General features: G+C 43.1%; 1 protein-coding gene across 2 annotated transcripts in view; it reads right to left on the bottom strand.

Moving 5' to 3' along the window:
• Positions 1-2,325: 2,325 nt before the first annotated feature.
• The window catches only part of megf11 (multiple EGF-like-domains 11), a 57,006-nt gene continuing 39,461 nt past the window's right edge, over positions 2,326-19,870 (bottom strand). The window contains exons 12-26 of one of the 2 annotated variants that reach the window (XM_037254873.1): positions 18,176-18,296; positions 16,769-16,932; positions 16,552-16,654; positions 12,694-12,840; positions 10,286-10,420; positions 8,139-8,267; positions 7,655-7,783; positions 7,141-7,269; positions 6,872-7,000; positions 6,302-6,538; positions 6,060-6,229; positions 5,928-5,991; positions 4,425-4,472; positions 3,359-3,565; positions 2,326-3,073 (exon numbers count right to left, since the gene is read on the bottom strand). In XM_037254873.1, the coding sequence (XP_037110768.1) occupies positions 2,886-3,073; positions 3,359-3,565; positions 4,425-4,472; positions 5,928-5,991; positions 6,060-6,229; positions 6,302-6,538; positions 6,872-7,000; positions 7,141-7,269; positions 7,655-7,783; positions 8,139-8,267; positions 10,286-10,420; positions 12,694-12,840; positions 16,552-16,654; positions 16,769-16,932; positions 18,176-18,296 (2,100 nt within the window). In that variant the 3' untranslated portion in view covers positions 2,326-2,885. The remainder of the gene's footprint in view (positions 3,074-3,358; positions 3,566-4,424; positions 4,473-5,927; positions 5,992-6,059; positions 6,230-6,301; positions 6,539-6,871; positions 7,001-7,140; positions 7,270-7,654; positions 7,784-8,138; positions 8,268-10,285; positions 10,421-12,693; positions 12,841-16,551; positions 16,655-16,768; positions 16,933-18,175; positions 18,297-19,870) is intronic. The other variant, XM_037254874.1, reaches the window with a different exon arrangement.

Genomic DNA, 19,870 nt, shown 5'->3' with positions numbered 1-19,870 from the left:
CCACGCGCCCTAACATTAAGCAGTGAAAGTCAGTATGAAAGAGCTGACTTCAGGCAATTGGCTGAAAAATGCTAATAGAATTGTGTGTCTGCAGTTTGAGCCCAAAACAAAGACTAAGTACCAGTGGAACATAAAACTCTGCTGGGTTAATCATCTCCACTCCAGTTTTGATTGATTTGAAAACACTCAATCTCCAGCTCTGTTTTGAGTTTCTAATCTAAAAGAAAATAAACACGAGATATATGCCCGGTATATTGCACATCATTACAAATTCATCTTTTAGTGTAGACTGGAAAAAACAAAAACTGTTCAAGTAAATCATAATAGTCACCTGTCACGTACAAGGAGCAAGAGTCAGATTGCCAAATCCATTGTGTCGGAGTTCACATTTTCCTGTCGTGAACACAAGTTACTCAGGTCGTCCAGAAGGTATGTTGAGTCTGCTGGCGCATGGCAGCCATACTGGGAAACAAGAGAGGAGAGGTGAAAGGAGCCACTGGAGGGCAACATCAATGCTTGCTAGCTTGTGCCAATGCCAGAAATGGACAATTGAGTTCATCGTGGTGGCATGTACTATGGACGACCAGAACTGCCAACATAATAAATACAAAAAAAATAAAAGACATAAAAACAAACGGCCATGATGGTCCACAGGTCTGTACACATCATTGCCGCCATGTTTTCTTCACAAAGGGGATTGCTAGCTTTTTTTTAATGATGTATTTAATATTTATGCTACATATTTAACATGAAACACCATTACTTCCGTGACCAGCACACTAAATATGACCAAATGAATGCAATACATTAAACATGAACCTGACTAAAAGACGGCTGCGATGACACAAAAAGGCTTTTTTAATCCGAAATATACCAAAACAAAAAAACAGCATCGATATGACAGCAAGTGGTCAAGAAAAGAAAACTCCTCTAGAGACAAAACAGTCACAGGAAATTAAGTAAGGTGCATCATGTCCAGTACAGACGAAATGCAGTTCGAGTAATGATTGTCAACACGTTATTGCTTCCGCAGAGGCCGTGATGCAAGTGACAAAATCAACCAATCAATTCAAATAACATTTATTTAATGCAGATGATTTCTCTTTTTTTTTTTTTCCCCCCAAATGTAATGGCACATATTTGTGGAGGTTGAATTGGTCAAATAAAATATTTTTTTTGTGCGTGGATAAAATCTAAAATTTAATTTACAATCTCACAAGATAGCGATAGAGAGAGAATTCCATTTTAAAACGCTTCACAAAATTACATCTCACAAGAAGATCAATTTGACGGGTTGGTGTTATGTACATCAGTGGGTAGCCATAATGTGTTCATGCTCATCTTTTTTTTTTTTTTTTAAATGTAATTCACCACTAATAACATAAATAAACAAATAAATTAGCTGTATAAATAGCATAAATATAAAGATCAAAACCATCTTTCTTTGACACCCTGTACAGACATTTGCAAGAAAAGTTCCGGCACAGAAAAACAACACAAGATCCAGTCAGTTCAATAATGAGGAGCAAATCCAAAAGTTGAGACATGTTTTTGATGCAGTCAGTGCATAAACTCTGCTGACCCAAATATCACAACCTCATTTACACTGCAACACAAACGAAGCTCTTCACTTTGACCCGGCATCTCATTGCCGTGTGCTCATTACTGGCACACAGCAAAGACAGAGACTGACTGTGAATGACATTATTTTGTATCCATGCTTTTTTTTTTTTTTTTATAAATCAATGAGGTCATGTTTTTCCAAGGTTTACACTGCAATTGATCTCATCATGTCACCTACGTCTGACAATCTCTTGTAAATCAGGGGTGGGCCCGCTTCGTTCTCAAGTTTGGCCCACTGAGCCATACTTTATCAAGAGTATTAAATTTTTACTTTGTTACCAGCTGCTTTATTTTATATACTTAAAATAATGAAATATTAGTGAAATAATCATTGCATTCTTTATTTGATTAAATAATTGGTTAATTAAAGTAATAATTAAAAATGGGAATGAGATATAAAAAACATCCATCCATCTATTTTCTATCCGGCTTGTCCTAAGGTCACGGGTACTATTTTACACAAACTTATTGTCTTATATAATAAATGTGTGGAAAAAATTCAACCTCAATTTTGAGCTAGAAGAAACCATCCCGCCTGAGGAAAAACAACCAGAGACAAAAGGAGTGACTGGTGGTCAATCATTTGTCACACATTCGCAAGAAACTCCACCTTGCAAAAAAAAAAAAAAAAAGTTGAAAATGAAAACATTTAGTTTGATAGTAACACTCCATTATGCAAGGTGCTTTTATAGTTTTTTTTGTGTCATCAAATTACAGGCAAAAAATGGGGGCGGAGTCAGCTGTTTTTTTCTCCACATTATCAAGTCAAACTGACATTTTTGTTAAATATGATAGAAAGTATTTATTTTTTGAAAATTGCAACCCCCCCCCTCCTTTAAAACATTCTTCTTTAGCCAGCCATTTTTAAAAGTAAATGTGGCCCTTGAGCACAAAAGCTTTCCCACCCCTGCTGCACATGATAAATCCTAACTGGCGGAGGCACAAGCGTTACTCACGTCAACCCCATTTGGCCGTTCTATAAACTAAAGTGAAGGATGGCTCTGTCCCTGTAAATAACTTATCCTTTCAATCCAAGCATGGCAGCCTTATCTCCCTGTGGGAGATTCACCTTCTGCTCCAGAGCGTCCATAAAGACCCTAGAAGCAGATTGGGGGATCTGGGAAAGGAAAATAAAATAGGTGAATGATTGCTGGTGTGCGGGCTTTCCTTTCGGGTCCAAAAGAGCTGTGGCTGTCATGTCCTTGTTGACCACATAAAGTGGCGGTATGAAAATTGACGGACTCTTTCCAGCGTTGGGTTCTCTAGAGGAGGGAGCTGGGGCTCTCCTGGTGTGACGGCGAGGGTGTGTGCGTGGGGCTGTGGCGCATAGGTAGAATGTCATAGTGGGGCGGGATGTGGCCGCCGCGGGAGAGCTCATACGGGTTCTGGGAGAAGCCGGTGGCCATCCCGTTGGGCCCTTGCAAAACACTCACCGTGGGCTCTGCCATGGCTTGAGGGAGAAAGGGAGGGGTGAAACAAAAAGGGGGAGGACAGTCAGCGTCGTCACACTTTTTTGCTAGATTGGTCAGATCTGCCACTTTTCTATCTTAAAATTAGAGCTCAGACTGTCAAAATCTCCAGTCGTTAATCTTTCTTTTGGTGGGTTGGCAGATACTTTTGATGCAGTACCACCAGTGACCGTAAGGTGGTGGTAACGCTCCAAAAATATTTGATTTCATCAACGAAATAGTTTTTCCTTATTTTGTTGTTTGTTTTCGTCAACTATAATCCTCACCAACATCATAGATGTTCCCTCTGGTGCTTCCCAGGAGGGTGGCGGTGCCCCCGAAGGGAACTTCGCGGTGGGAGGGGGACTTCATCTCCACGTAGCTGCTCTCTGTGTGCTTGCACGCCAGTCCAGGCGGGTCTCGGATTGTGGCGTAGGGGTTCTCGGTGTTCAAGGAGCAGGAACTGTTGTTGCACATGGAACCCTTGACGTAATCTACCGTAGCAGAGACGCGCATAATCAGTCACAGCACAAAAGTTCTTTTGCCACGATGAACTAAAAGCGGTATAAGGTAATCTGGAAGGAGCGAGCGGATGACTCATCACAGCCATAACAGTCTCATCAGCCAGTCTATGAGGCCTCATTATGGACCACAGCATGGCTACTTCAGAGCACTCGTCACACCCTCGGGTCTCTCGCAGTCGCCAGCGACCGCACAGTGTGGGAGACCAAATAATGTGTTACGGAGGGAGGGCAATTACTATTGGAAGAAAAGTGCGGCTCATCATAATCTTGTTCAAAAAGATCTTCACGTAAATCATGGAGGATATGAGAACACTGGGGGTTACACTCAGGTACTGATTGACATCATTTGGTTGAATTGATTGAAAGGATAAGTCACGGCAAAAAAAACTATTTTCGACAATATATTCAATGTGCCCTGATAAGTCTAAGCACAATATTGTGCCTTTGAAATATGAATTAAGCAGCTAAATCCATCTGTTTTCTCTGGGGGCGGCCATTTTATGACTTCATACCAAATGGAAATGACATCACAGTCCTCCGGGGCCGAGGTAACGACCGTCATGGCTCACCTGTTTTCTCGAGTGCTCATGTGACATTCAATGTCATTTTCAGTCGACAGCACAAGGCAAAATGAGTGATCAAAACAGCTGGACGATTCCAATATGAATATCATGTTTGGACTAGTGGGGACTCATACAAGATATTAATGTAAAGACGATTTTGACTTCCTCTTGGAGGACAGACTTAATTATGAGTGCTGGGAATGCTGAACAAGACAAAAACACACTAACGCACACATGCACAGTGTTGCTGAAAATTAATTATTTACCCTTTCTGGAGCCTCTCGGAGCCGGCGTCTCCCCCTGTTGAACATCTGCTACAAATGTCAAAACATGAAAGTCAGATGTTGCATAATTGACACAATCTGTGGCTAACTTTTTGTTTTGGCGCAATGTGGCACTCCTTTTTAGAATATGACAATGAGAGTACTTTTTTGAATTACAAATTGTCACGCGTCCATAACCTCCTTCAGTCAACAGAGGTCAAGGTGTGGTATTTTCAAAATCATGGTGAAGAGATTCTTCATAGCCTTCCATCACGGAGCGCTTGCATTCTGCTGCATGCTAAGCGACGCGGCCAAAATCAAAAAACACATTTATCCTCATCGAGCCCAAATTTATATTTCACAAAAAAAATCTCATGCAACATCAACTCTCAATTAACACAGGTTAATTGCCATCTAGATGAAAAGTCTGAAACTGTTCTGCCTGACAAAACAGGCTTGTTACTTTTTGTGGACGGCTGATGAAGCAATGTAAAAAAAAAATAAAAAAATAGTAATAATAATATAAACTGTGTTCATATCTTGATTGGGTGTGATCTTGGGGACTTTGAGGCAGAAAAAAGGCAAAAGCAGCCTCATGGAAAAAATGAGAAGCAGGGAGCACTAATGAGGATGACAACAGATCCGGAGACTTGTTTGATCGCTTACAAAAATATGTGGCCAATGGCTTTTGCGCCTGGTGACAGCTTAAAATTTACTTGCTTCTGGCATAACAATTTTTTCTATCCACAATAAAAAAAAAAAAAGAACCCACACAAATATGATGTATTTTTTCTTCCTCCCCCTCATTGTTCTCGAGCTAATTAATATTTTTTTAATTCACTTCACAACATCTGCAAAAGCTATGGAACTGGGAGCACATTAGCTTGCTAGCATAAAAGTTAATGAAAGTCAACACTGAGTTAAAAAACATGCATGATTATTATTACAAGCACTATGTAAATGAATAAAAGAGGGAAACTATTATGCGGAGAGTTGTTTGTGTCATTGGAAAAACTTCCTTTTCATTTAGCACTTAAGCACATTTCAGTCTACTTTTTTCCTCAAGTACAGGATATAAAAAAACAATTCGACATAAAATGTGGCTTTAATTATTACATCATGTTCACCCAAAGAGGGTCTGATGATTTATATTCAATATACAGTATTCTATCAAGCACTTGGTATTCTCATGAGGCCATTAAACTATTTTAGCAATTATGAATGCTCCTCTAATCCACATCCCTCGAGTGCAGTAGGTGACCTGGCGTAAACCATCACAGAGAAATCCAACACAGGGTGAGAAGGCATACTAACGAGCTCTCGCTGACCCGTGTTCTCCTCAGGACCGCTAAGCCGCATATCAAATGAAAATGAGAGCAAAGGTGTTTTTTTTTCCCCCCTAACAAAGACTCCGTGGTTCATCTTCATTCACAGCAGGGAGGCCAGGCCATGAGTGCAGGCCCACAAAGGACACACAAAGTCATGACGGATGAGGGAAAAACTCACCCAGATCGTTGAGGTTGCAGTAGGCTCTCCAGTCGGAACTGTTTCGGCTTTTTAGAGTGCTGGACTGCGTAAAAAAAAAAACAGCGGTTGATTTGATTGGGAAAACGCACTTTGTGTGGCGTGTGAGCGTACTTTGAGGGTCAGAGTGGCATCCAGGTTGCTGGAGATGGTTGAGACGACGTTGCACTGGGCCACCGTGTGGTAGCTGGGGTTGGCGAAGCATTGGCTCCCGCTACCGCTACCGCTTGGATTGGGAACGACCTCAGCTGCGCTGCTTTTTATGGCCACCGTGCTTCCACACTCTGAGGATTTCAAATGATTCAGAGAGAAGTTTCCGAGTTGAACGTGACGAAAAGAATCCGAGCGGTTCTCACCAGAGAGCGAATAGTCAGCGTTGGTCATCTGCATGGCTTGCGTGTACGACACACTGGGCTGGATTTCGTGTCCTTTCTCCCGCTGTCTCTGTCGGTACCACACAAACAGGCTGAGCATGGCCATGATGATGAGGAGGAGGAAGATGATGCCCATGACTGCGCCTGCGGACTGGCGCTCCGAGCCGCGGGCCGGGCTAATCTTGGTGTAGGGGTTCAGCTCCTCCATCATGAGAGACGCTGTACACAGAATAATGGCGAGTGGCTTTGAGTTCTTTTTTTTTTTTTGTGCCCAAAAATAAAGTTACCTCGCTGTATTTTGAAATTATTTATAGTTAAGAGGCTGAAATTCGAACATTTTGACAAATTCAAGGTCGAAAAATGTCTCTCAACGATGAATCGATTATCAAAATAATCGATTCATTTGATGATCGATTAGTTGCCGATGAATCCATTGCGACACCTCTAGCATATTTTTATTTCCTTTGTTTAATTGTCATTCACGTTCCGTTGCTCCACATAGATGAATATCATTCATTTTAGATCTTTTTCTCATCGGAGTCGTCTCCTCACCTTGATCACAGCGGATTCCTTTGTATCCCAGGCTGCAGTAGCATGTCCCGGTCACGTAGTCACAGGTAGCATTGTTCAGACACTCGCACAGCTGCTGACAGCCGTATCCAAATGTACCCGAATGACACTCTGCGTGGAGAAGAGGTGCATTACTGCAAAATTAAAGCACTTAGAGAGCGGCTGGATAAAAAATTATTTATAGCACGTCTCATATTTTTGATCCACTGGGCGATTTTTGCACAAAGCTAAATGCGGCGGGCCCACTAAACTCTGCTCGCAACTCGTCCCGATGAATCCCGTTCGACAAACACACAGGCCCGTGATGTGGTCGCACTCGGCGCCGTTCTGGCAGCGACACACTTCGGAGCAATCCCGGCCGTAGAAGCCCGAGGGACAGCCTGGGACGGAGCGGCGGAAGAGATGGGAACACGATGTTGAGAGCCAAGGTCATTTTGCAAGCCGGCGGCAAAATCAATAACATTTCAACAGAATTAGGGACAACACGAATGACAAAATATTTCCAACTGCAGCGGAAGATGTTGATTGAGTGGCAAAGTTGTGAATAGAAAAAGATTTTCTATGACAGCGTATGAAGAAAATATGAGACCCAATGATATTGTCTACACTGAGTACCGTATGAATTTTTATGCGGCCTTCAATTCGAATCTAAATGATAAAGTAGCTTTTAGCAACTGTCCAGATGTTTCCAATGGAGTCCGTCCGTCTGCTGTAGTTGAGCCACGCAACCTCTAGGTGACACTGTGTGTTTGCTGAAGGACTCACGCTGCGTGCAGTAGAGCCCGGTCCAGCCGGATCCGCATCGACATTCTCCGTCATAGGCGCTGCATTGAGCTCCGTTGTGACAGTTACACGAGTTGAGACAATCCGGGCCCCAGCGGTCCGAGGGACAGGCTGCACACAACGGACACTTGTGAGGAGGGTACAACGGGGACATGATGAGCTGACGCAGATCGTTGCAGAATATTCATTGCAAGCTTTTTCTGCTCAAGCGCTCTATTATGTATTTGCAATAAAAGGACTACATCAGCCTCCATTGCCTAAAGCTAAATAACATCTACATTTGAAATGTAGAGTAGTCCTGAATAAAGCCTGGTTACACAATCAGCATCATCAATCATCTGCTGGCGTCATACGTTTTGATTTATGTGAACAGGTTGGGGAAAATGTCATGGGAAATGTGTAGGTTGTAAAATTGGGGGAAATTTCGGTTGAAAGGGGAACATAATTGTTTTGGTGGCGGACAAACCCTGGGAGCAGTCTTGCCCGATCCATCCAGGGAAGCACTGGCAGGAGCCATCAATGGGGTTACAGGTGCCGTTGTTGGTGCAACGGCAAATTTCGCCACAGGCCCTTCCATATCTGCCACTGGGACAAACTGGAAAAAATAACAACAGAACTTGATATGATTACATCTGACACACGCATTAACATGATCGATGAGGTTTAAGTCACTAAAATTTAGGACACGGTTCTCAAAACCGATTTATCCGGGGACGCTGGAGATAGGCTGAGTGTGTCTGGGTGCTCTGGCAGACTTAAAAAAGAAATTCCTCCCAAAACCAAAAACATTTTTAATAAACCCAAAGAATTCTTCAAAAAATGCCGATTAAGATTCATTGCATGTTCCTGAGGGGGATGAGTAAATATGCGGGGAAAGAAATTCTCAGAAGAATAAAAAAATACCTAAAAGTCACCAGTGCCAAAATATAAAGATCCTTAAAGAAGGATATTGAAATCAATATTGAAAACAGATGCAGAATATGCTAAAAAGTTTCAATACTATTGTGAGTGACTCAGCAGAAGTGCGCAATGCTGAAAATGCAGTGTGACATTGGCTAATGAGATGGACGGCGATGTTTATTTGAGTGGACGTGAAGTGATGTACTTAGACAAAAAAAAAAAAGTCAATCACCACCCCTCGTGGCACAATTACCCTATTTTTACAAACCGGAGAGGAATGACTGATGTGTCACCGTATTAAAACAGACCATGTACACGGACCATTGGATCCATTTTTTATGAAATGAATATTTCAGCATTCCCCGGCACTCTTCAATAAAAGATACCGCTTGCGATGAAACCTCCATTGTGCTTTATTGTTGGGCAGCGGGAAAAATTAAGCCCAGATGCTCCTCACCATCAGGATGAGGAAACGGCAGCGACAGGACATGCGGCACATCTAAAGGTCTGACATAAAGAGAATAACTCAGCAACATCACGGAAGGTGGCTGCTATCTGGGCTGATTTTAATGATTTCATTTCAACAGCCTTTCGACTCTTGTCGAGACCTCTTTCATGCTCCTTCGAGCAGGCTGTCATTAATGCCAGGAGGTTAGCTCCGCCGTACGCCCGCTGCTTGTGAGGATCGGAGCCTCGTCACACCGGGAGAGCTTCATTAGGCTCACGATCCTATAGAAGCCGGGCCGAGCGAGCGAGCGAGGACGCAAACAAGCGCTCAACGAGAAGACTTGTTGTCGCCATCTTCCTTCCTCGTACCTGCTTGCCATTTCATGATGGTTCCGACAAATTAAGACTTCCCTTGCCGTTTTCCTTGTCGTATTAAACATGAAACATTCCTCAAAGTCATGAAAGAGAATTAAAAAAAACCCTAGCGGCGTTTCTGTACTTTACCACAAGTTTCAAAATGATTAGATGTTGAAAATCTAGAGGAAGATGTCTCAACTTGTAGAAAAAAAAAAAAATCCAACAAAAATAAAAGCAATTAAGTTGTGATTAAAGACAACGTTCATTCTATTTTTCAGTTGATGTTCATTTTTTTTCATCCAATCAGATTGCAGCTTCGATGAGCTTCCATATCAAGATTCCATATCATATTTTAAGGCCAACAAGATGGATTATGATGACACCTGCATTTTTTTTTTTTGCTCCTCTGATTGGGTGGACAGCTCAAATTTTGTTCAAGTCAACTTCAATTGCTGTTTTTTTTTCTTCTCTATAAATTCACAGCTCGCCAATGCTATCAATACTACTCCTACAAATTTTGGAGCCCCTCAAAATGAAGCTAATCGGTTTAGCACTGACCATACAGTGGAATCTGCTTGACTTGCAAATTGGTCGCACAGCAAATAATGTTAAGTGAGTTCAGTCATTCAAGACTGTCACCGTCGTAATACTTTTACTATCATAAAAGGATAAAGAGAAGTTAACCACTGTCAAATAAAACGATTCGTTCATCCATTCATTTTCTATTTCTACAAGTAAGGGCCCGAAGCCTCTTTGAAGCGAAAGGCAGACTGCACCCTTGCACCATGTCTCAATATTTGTGGAGCAAACTCATTTTGCATTCCAATTCCAAAGAAAAGGACAGCAAAGAGTGTCACAGTGAATACATTTGTCAGCAATAAAAAATGTCAGAGCGAAGGGACAACTTGCCTTGGCTGCACAAAGGACCCGAGTAGCCGGACAGACACTCGCAGTGGCCGGTTACGTGATGGCACGGCCCCGTGCTGTGAACACAGCGCGGGCACGATTGGCTGCAGCGGTGCCCGTAGAAGCCCGGAGAGCATGCTACACAAAAAAAGATGGGAGGGGATCAAAATGTCAGTGGACGCAAAAAGAGACAGAATTCATAATAATGCAAAACGTCATGCCGGAGCGATCAAGGAAGTGCAGAACATTTTCATCTGCATGTATTAAAGCGACACAAGTGAAAGAAAAGGGAGGAAGACATCAGATAGAGTCTTCAATGCAGTCATTCCCAAATCGTCCGCACTGTAATAGTTAGGAGAGTTGAGAACATCTGTTTAATGTCTCGCAGATGCGTATCGGTAAAAGTCAGCAATATTAGGAACATTTGAGCTACACCATAAGGGTCACCTTTATAGGGATGTGCGGGGATGATCAAACATGAAACTATGCAAGGAGGAAAAATGTTAACATGAAAAACTTGGATTGAAGTGGAACTTATAATTAGAGCAACTTATTTCATGTAATACTCGTTCTGTTTTTGCTGCGTTCAGGAGAAAAAGCTCAAAATGTTCTTTCTAATGTTTCTATGTAACCCCATTCGTCTCAACATATTCTGATTTACCGTTTTTTTCCATGTATAATGCGCCCCCATGTATAATACGCACCCTGAAAATGGCATGTTGATGCTGGAAAAAAGCCTGTACCCATGTATAATACGCACCCAAATTTTGACTCCTACTTAAGTCCGTAAACGCAAAATTATTTCAGAAAAAAGATCATCTTTGGGAACAACCGGATGTTATTCTGCCGGTCAGTATCACTGCGCATGCGCTAGCAAACTCAATAGCCAAGAAATGTTTCGGATTTGTGTAGGGTACATTGTGACAGCAAGCGAGCAGGTGATCGAGCAAGCGTCTGATACGAGAGCATTGTGTTCGTATGGAGCGTGTTTGAATTGAACAGCAGAGAAGAAAGCGCATCTGTAATGGCGGCCTCCGTATGATATCCGGATAAAAAAAAAAATTTTTTTAAAAATTGTACCCATGTGTAATGCGCACCCCAGATTTTAGGACAATAAATTAGTTAAATTTTGCGCATTATACATGGAAAAAAACGGTATATTGTGTTTGTGGAATATGGATTGAAAAGCAAAATCTGTTTTTATCCACGTCCGCTGATGCCATTTTACGACTTTCTGTCGACTGAAAATGACATCACAGTGCCTCCCTAAGGGATTATCTTGCCAACGTCTCATGACCAAACCCAAAAAACAGGTGAGGTCCTTAAGAACTGTGAGCAAGTGACAAAATGACATCAATAAAAACAGGCGGATTTGTCTACTTAACTTCACTTCCCCATTATTTTTAGAGCATTGATGGCACATATTTTAAGGTTTGTAAACAAAATAAATTGAAAAACTTCATATATTGCGAAATATCAATCGATAAGACAGAGTACTGATATATTTGTCTTTAAGGTAAACATTCAGGTAAAAACTTTTCCTAACATATTTCATATATAACAATAAACAAATGCACAAAGATTTATTTAATTTTAATTTTAAAAAGGACTCATCTTAAAATACTGTTGACCTACTTCCTGTTTTCAGTCTTCTTCTTTTAAATGTACACAGTGTAAAAGACTGGTTCGCTACCTCATGGCCAAAAGTGGAATTACATGGAAATGAATGCCAGACAGAGCAAACTTTACCCCAAAATATCCACAAGACCGCAAAATGAGAATCTGCGATGGGTTTTACTGCTTTTCTGAAATGATGTTTCGAAGAATTATCGATCGTTGCCTGAAGGGCCGCTGTCTCCACTCGAGTAGAGAAGCCGAGACATAATGCATCAGCGGAGACGTACGCTATTCTTCCGTTCACACCAACATATTAAGCACAGCTTGTCTCCAACACTCAGCTCCGATTGATGTTTACAGGCCGGTGAGTGCAAATTCACTTCCAATCAGTGAAGTCATCACTTGAGAGCCGCTTCAGACGCGTTTACAAACCAGAGATGACACTCGCAATGTGACGAGCGAGCGCCGTGCTAGGCCGCCACGCTTCCCGCTGCGAGCTGACCGCCAAAGGCAGGTGAGAGGTCAGCGGGAGAGCTGCTTGGTCGCACTGATTGAATGACGGACGTCGGAAGTACTGCCTCTCAGCTGGCTCTTCCTCCAAATGTTTCTCCAAGGTCATAAAAAGCTCACTATTTATGTCACAGGAAAAGTAAGGTGACTGATTTGATTAGATGGCAAGATTGATGTTTGGGCATGGATCCTGATCTGAGAGTACAGATGGGAAAACGTAGCTCGCTAAAGATACGGTTTGATTATTTTGAATGAAACCTATCTGGATTGCGGGGATCACTCACTTCGTTTACAGGAAGTCCCTCGGAATCCAGGTGCGCACACGCACGTTCCATCTTCCGGAGAGCAGGAGCCTCCGTTCTGACACGGGCAGCTAAGCGAACAGTTGCTGCCCCAGTAGCCTTGCGGGCACACGTTGTCACAGTGGATTCCTGCGGGCGCATGACAAGGACACGTATGAAGCTCTCCGCACGTTAAGAACCCAACACGGTACGAGAAAGGACGAAAGTCACATCACAGCGGACCTGCCGAGGGAGGGATGTTTACTCAGCGTGGATCCTCGATTGATTTCCACCCAGAAAGAAGAGGATGTTTTTTCTTTTTAAACTCGACTCCCACTGTTCTTCGTGAATGTTTTATTTTTTGATCTGACGAGGGCGCCACGCCAGTGCGCCACGCTAGTGCGCCGCCGTGCTGATTAACAGGGCTACGTCTCGAGAGAACAACGGCTTGTCTGCCATTCTCTTTCAGCGGAGCCGGTTTAGGGGACAGAAAAGAAAAAAAGAAAGATTCCGGCTACATGGGCACAGCGCGGGAAGTGTCACTGTACGCTGAGATCAGCTCCGAGCGAGAAGGAACAAATGTTGCATCCATACGGCGGCGGCGGCGGCGGCTCTGGCTGTGCATGCGGAGCTATTAGCACATCCATCGAAGCGGTGCCTTTTCTCTCAAGCACGCCGGCGCCTTTGAAAACTGAGGCCCAAAGTCGCATGTAGTGTCGACGCATGCAGGTTCTTAACGCACACATGTTAAGTTATGCAGCGCACACTCCGCATCCTTTCAAGCCTTTATCTTTACGCCTCATTTGAAATTTCCTTTGAGTGACGATATCTGAGAATAGCCTGGCCATTAAAACACCTTTGAATTAGACCGGCGTCAAACTCAGGGGGCTCATTTTATACGATAACATTGGCACCTTTAAGGGTTGAAAGTGAAGGAGTAGCGAGGGTGGGGGGGAGATTTTGGTGCACCATAACCGTGATTTGGAAGCAAAACTCCATCTGTTGACTTCAAAAGGACGACACTCGTCCGGTTGTGTTTGGGATTGTGCGGAGGATGAAAAAAACACCAGAAGATGAATGCGGACACAAGTGGCAACAAATGAAACCTGGTGAGAGAACGTATCGAGTTCAAGTGTTTTCAAAGGAGCTAGAAAAGCAATAAGAGGTCTCGCCATCCAATTTGTTCAGGGTGGGGAAAAAAAAAAAAAAGCAAACGCACAGTCCATGTAAACACTCAAATTAGCTGGCCAAACTTAGCAGAAATGAAGTGTGGTGAAGTGCAACATTGAAGCATGACATTTAAGAGACTTGGGTCAATTGATTAGTCCCTTTTTGAGCAAACTGTTTCAAGAGTGAACAAAAATGTCAAAAAGGGCTTCAGCTCTTCAGGGCAGCCCAAATCCAAATGTCAACCCAATCTGCTGGGTCAAATCATGAACACAACCTTGGCTCAAAGTCATCCAATCTGATCAAAATCCACAGCGAGCGGCTTCGAAAAACAATCCAACAGAAACAAATATTACTTTTGGTTCCACGACATCAATGCTGAAACTTTGACTTTCTCCTTCTTACCTCGCTACGTTTACTCCCATGTGGGTTACAAAACCAATTTTCAATGAATTCATTAATAAGCTTTCATAAACTCATCAGTTTAGAACAGTGAGCGTGACCTACTTCCTGTCAAACAATGATCTCACATTTCATTTTATTGCCGTGCCCCTTTGCTGGTTATAAATGTTAACAGCTCAATATTAAATAATGATTGAACATATTAAAATACGGCTCCTGGTAGAAGCCAGGGGCGGAGCTACCTGGGCGCGGAGCTGGCTGCGGCCCCTATTGGCCACTCGCAGGCCACGCCCACATGGAGAAGTTTTAAATATACACTGGAATATTGATTTCCCTGCAATTGCAAACACACGGGGCTCTCTTTTGTTTGCGTATCAATTCATCTCCGATCGACTCCCATAAATCCCCGCCTCTGTGCACCTTCTCTCAGAGAGCCCATTACGAAGGTTCTATGGCTTCAAGCGCGTATGAACGTGTATTTGTCCAACCCGCTGGGCAGCTCCCTGGCCCTGCACCCCCGTGACTCAATTAAGTCAGACAGATGGTCCAGACCGGAGCAGGATTTAGAGCAGAGAGGTCCGTTCTTGCAGATAATAAAAGCCACAGTTTCCTAGAATAAATGCCCCGAGCTCAGGAGGCCGAGCGCACGGACTTAACCCTTCTTGCTGAATCTATTTCCTCCATGAGTGCATTTCTCCACCCACACTAGCAGGAACCCCCGCGTACACACTAGAGACTTGGACTTTCTGATGCAGCGTTTTACTTTTAGACGACACTTTTTTTGAGTCAGAAAACATTTCAAAGGAATTTGGAGGTACCATTTAACAAGTTCTACACCATTATAGAGTGCAAGCAAAATAGCAAACAAATCAGCTCAATCTATCCAAAATATTTTATTGATTTATACCGTGTTTTTCCATGCAAAATGCGCCCCCGTGCATAATACGCACCCTAAAAATGGCATGTCGATGCTGGAAAAAAGCCTGTACCCATGTATAATACGCACCCAAATTTTGACTCTTACTTAAGTCCGTAAACGTAAAATTATTTCAGAAAAAAGATCATCTTCGGGAACAACCGGATGTTATTCTGCCGGTCAGTATCACTGCGCATGCGCTAGCAAACTCGATAGCGAAGAAATGTTTCGGATTTGCGTAGGGTACATTTTGACAGCAAACGAGCAGGTGATCGAGCAAGCGTCTGATACGAGAGCATTGTGTTCGTATGGAGCGTGTTTGAAGTGAACAGCGGAGAAGAAAGGAACAAGGCAAAGTGTTGTGAAATAAAATATTACCTGTAATACGCATTTTGTTATTTGCTGATTGAAACTGCTAATTAAACTGTGAATTGAAACTAATAGGTAGAGAACTGAACTCTCGCTCTTTATATAGCTGACGTGTCTTGCGCATCCGTTCTGCGCATACTGTCATGGTGGCCTCCGTATGATATCCGGTCTGCGATGGAGGTTAAAAAACAAACAATATTTGACAATAACACACCATCAAGGATTGCACCATCGCATCAAACGATGTGTCGTCAATTATGAATTTTACTGACTAAGTGTGTTGGGCAGGATGGCTGAATGCGATGCACGATTGACAACAAACAAGAAGAAAGGTGTGACTTCAAGTTTTATTTCGAGGGAGATTTTCTTCAAAAATTGTTGTACCCATGCATAATGCGCACCCCAGATTTTAGGACAATAAATTAGTCAAATTTTGCGCATTATGCATGGAAAAACACGGTATTTATTTATTTATTTATTTATTTTATTTAATCTAATTTAATTTTTTCTTGCTTTTACAGTAGATCTCATCAATGGAGTCCAATGTTTGTGAACAAAATTTACACTGAAATTTAACAAATTAGGTGAGGTCAAATAAATATACGCCGACCCAATTTTGTTGGCACATTTGCGGTTGGACAATAAATTCCACTTCCAAATATTTATCTACCGGTTCCGTGGATGCGATACAAAATTGTTGTAGGCCAGTGAGTTTGCCAGTGCAAATTGAGGGCTTGCTTCTCAACATCTCTCATGCACAACCTGCTGGCCGAGCGGCAAAAACAAATTGGACATTTAATTAACGCAACACAGCTTAGATTTAGAGTGTAAACATGCTTTACAACTCAAGCCAGCTGTCGTATTTGTCTTCTTGGTTAATTTCATGTCTGTCTAGCTTCTGGTGACTCTCAGCTTTGAAGGTAGGAAATAAATATTCATGCGCTCTGAGGGAGAAATAATCCCCCCCCCCCAAAAGAAAAAAAAATTATACCAGAATAAGTACCAACCTGTCCAGCCTGGGTGGCAGAGGCAGTAGCCGCTTACTGGGTCGCAGCTGTCCGCATGACTGCAGTCACAGCGCTCCCTGCACTCCAGCCCAAATGTGCCATCCTGACAAAAAAAAAAAGATCTCACTCTTAAGCCTTGTTCAACAATTTAACACCACACTGTGTTCAAGGTCACGGGGAGATTTGCAACATCCTCTCAGTTTAGTTTCATACTTACAGGGCAGGGCTCCTTGCAGTGCTCACCCCGCCAGCCCGGAGAACATGTACAGGTACCGTCCACCGGGTCACAAGCGGCACCGTTGGCGCACAAGCAAGACTGATTACAGCCGAGACCCCAAAGACCACTGGGGCACAGGATGGAGCAGTCCATCCCTTGCCAGCCTGGAGAAAGATGGAGCAGAGAACAACAATCCAAAATATTAAGGATGATGGAGATTTTTTTTTTTTTTTTTTACCCAAAATAATCCCAGTCATCAAGTTCATTGAGTTGGCTTCCAAAGCGGCTGGATGAGAAGAACCAAAAGAGTTGTGTCATGAACATTTCTCTCCAAATCTTCCTTTCATGACACAATTGCCTCCTCGCTCTGATGTCGTCACGTGCGGCGATATGAAATGAACAATTTGGAGCGTCGTCCGCCCCGCTCTCCTCTCTTGTGCATAATACTGTACATTTATCGACTACGGCAGATATGTGGAGCGTGACGTGGAGAAGCATATTGATCGTACGGTCCAATCCAGCCCGTTAAACAGTGAGGAAAGTCCTTCTCTTGTTGACTCAATCATTCTTCTCACTGACTGTGTCAAAGTCTAACAGCAAGCATTGATTCCTTCCTCCCTTGCCAGTGCCGTGATTGATGGCGGCAGGCGATCGCGTCTGAAGACACAAGGCAAAAAAAAAAAAAAAAAGTGACAGGCGAGGTGTCACCACAACAACAGTTGTCAGCACCTTTTTATCTCATGAAACTCGGCGATGACAGGGCCCTGTCGACAATGTTTATTGACTTGTTAGGGAATCTCAGCTCACTTAAAAAAAAAAAAAAAGATTACCCATGAGGCCTGTTACCGGAATTAGCCCAGTTGTTTATTTTCGTTTGCACAGATTAATGAGGTTTACATTAATCCCTATAGGAAGTATTTCTTTGGTTTTCATTCGATCCAATTTTACTCAAACTTTCCAGAATGGACTAAACACAAAAACAGGTGCTCCACTGTGACATATTTCTCTTCATGCACCATTTACCTAACGTATGATCCCGTCACCATAACAAGACTCAGATCAGGTCAGAATCCTGGACCAGAACTTTCTCTACCAGTACCCCATGGGAGTGAACCACTAACCCTCCTCAGTGTTAAGAATGATAAGCCATCCTATCCACACTCCTTGGAGTCCTCATTAGACATAACCTGTCATAGAGGCCACACAGCAAAGAGCTGCAGAGGCCTCACCTCCTTGAAGAACGCCTGAAGAAAAGTACAGTTCCTTTGAGAGCAGCTTGTCACTTACGACAAGAGGTTCACCGTCGGTGTTCGGCAAAAGGCCTCGAGAGTCGTTCATTAGAGGATCACTGGCCCTCGGACGCAACCTCCAATGATTTGAAGTGGTAGGATATCACGCAAGGCGTACCTTCCCTACACGTGCAGGATCCGTCCACAGGCGAGCAGGAAGCGTGATTATGGCAGGAGCAGGTGGACATGCAGCTCGGTCCAAACAAACCCAGAGGACACTCGGTGGCGCAGTCTTCACCCTGCGAGGGAAATAAAAAAAAAAAAAAGCAAAAACAGCGCAGAACTTAACGTGGCTGACCTATCAATTTTGAACATTTGCATTACAGAGTCTATTTTAGACCTTGATCGATTCATATTCATGTTATTGTGATTGAAAAGGCAGAATTATGAATAATGAACCTGCCTGATATATTCATAAAAAAATACCATTGGAAAAATATAAAGTTCTCAGGCTAAGAACCACTCACATATATACATATTATAATGTAAAAATAAATAAATATATAAATAAAAATATATAAATAAATATATAAATGTGTATATATATATATATAGAAATATATATGTTACAATGCACGCATGTAGAATTGTTACTTGATGGATTTTGTGCAAAAATATAACATTATTGCATGTAAATGTTTTTTCCCATTATTGGTTAAGAAAAAAAAAAAGATACCCACAGGGATTCAGTTGCCATAGAGACCAGAGATCGTTTCTAGCTTGGTTCTGCATCCTAGCGAACAGTAATAGCTCAAGGGTCATGTCCTTGTCCCCCAATTATGACTCCTAGCGTTAGGTGCGGTCGTGCGAGGATTTAAAGAATTTCTCATACAGCGCATCGGAGGATACTCACAATTGGCCTGAATGCTGTTTTGGGCTTGCTTGAAAATGGGGGTGAAAATGGGGGGATTAATACAAGCGCTGGGTGGGCAGGCGGGCGCTGAGATGTGTGAGGAATCACAGACTGGAATTCACATTAATAACAGCAGCGATGGGTTGATGGCCACTATGGTGCAACTCTTTAAACTCATCACACCTGCTGTATTGCCCAGCATGTCCTTCATAACCTGCCGCCATTCCAATGCCTCTGCTTTAAAGGCTAACTGCACCTGTCTAGTCCGTCCTTAAAAGCTGGAGATCACAGCAAGTCCAAACCCCCTTTCCTCCACATGGCCACCATTGCATACTGATGCTTGAGTGACAGGTGACACAATGATTTAGAGTTCCAATTAGGGGCTCGCAGGAGTCCTGCACGACTCGGGCCCCTCTCGGCCGGCCTGCTTGCTGCTCTCATTATCATTTTGAACTCTGTTTAAACAGAAGGCTGGAGATGTGCTGGAGGATAGCAAGGGCGGAAGGCGCATCTTAAAACGATTCTCCTTCCCCCTCAGCGCGACACATAAAAGCCCCCTGTCTGCCGATGAAATTTTGATCAATCGGCGGCAATAACGCTTTGTTCTGCAGGAAATGACAGCGGCAAGAAAAGCAGTTCCGCATGTTCACATTTTTTTTAAAGTGTAGGGGCTGGTCAAGCTTCCGCAAAACGACCGCTGGACTTGACAAAATGACCACGTTGACTTCACGGCGACACGGGAATGGGAAAACGTAGAGTTGCGGCCGGGCCGCTCTCAAGAGACAAACCCCCTCATTAGCGTCTGATTCATATTCCTTTTGAGCCGTTAGAAGCAATAAAGCATGCATGTGGAAAGTCATTATTAAAACACTGGGCTGTCAGTCTGCCCTGCAGGACCTTACGTAACAATCCAGTCAGCGAGGTGACGAATCCACCCTACAAAGCGCCGCCGCCGCCGCC

Source organism: Syngnathus acus, chromosome 6, assembly GCF_901709675.1.
Source record: "Syngnathus acus chromosome 6, fSynAcu1.2, whole genome shotgun sequence".
In the NCBI taxonomy this organism is placed as follows: domain Eukaryota; kingdom Metazoa; phylum Chordata; class Actinopteri; order Syngnathiformes; family Syngnathidae; genus Syngnathus; species Syngnathus acus.
The sequence above is the reverse complement of the archived record's forward strand: the minus strand, read 5'-3'. Positions and strand labels throughout refer to the sequence as shown.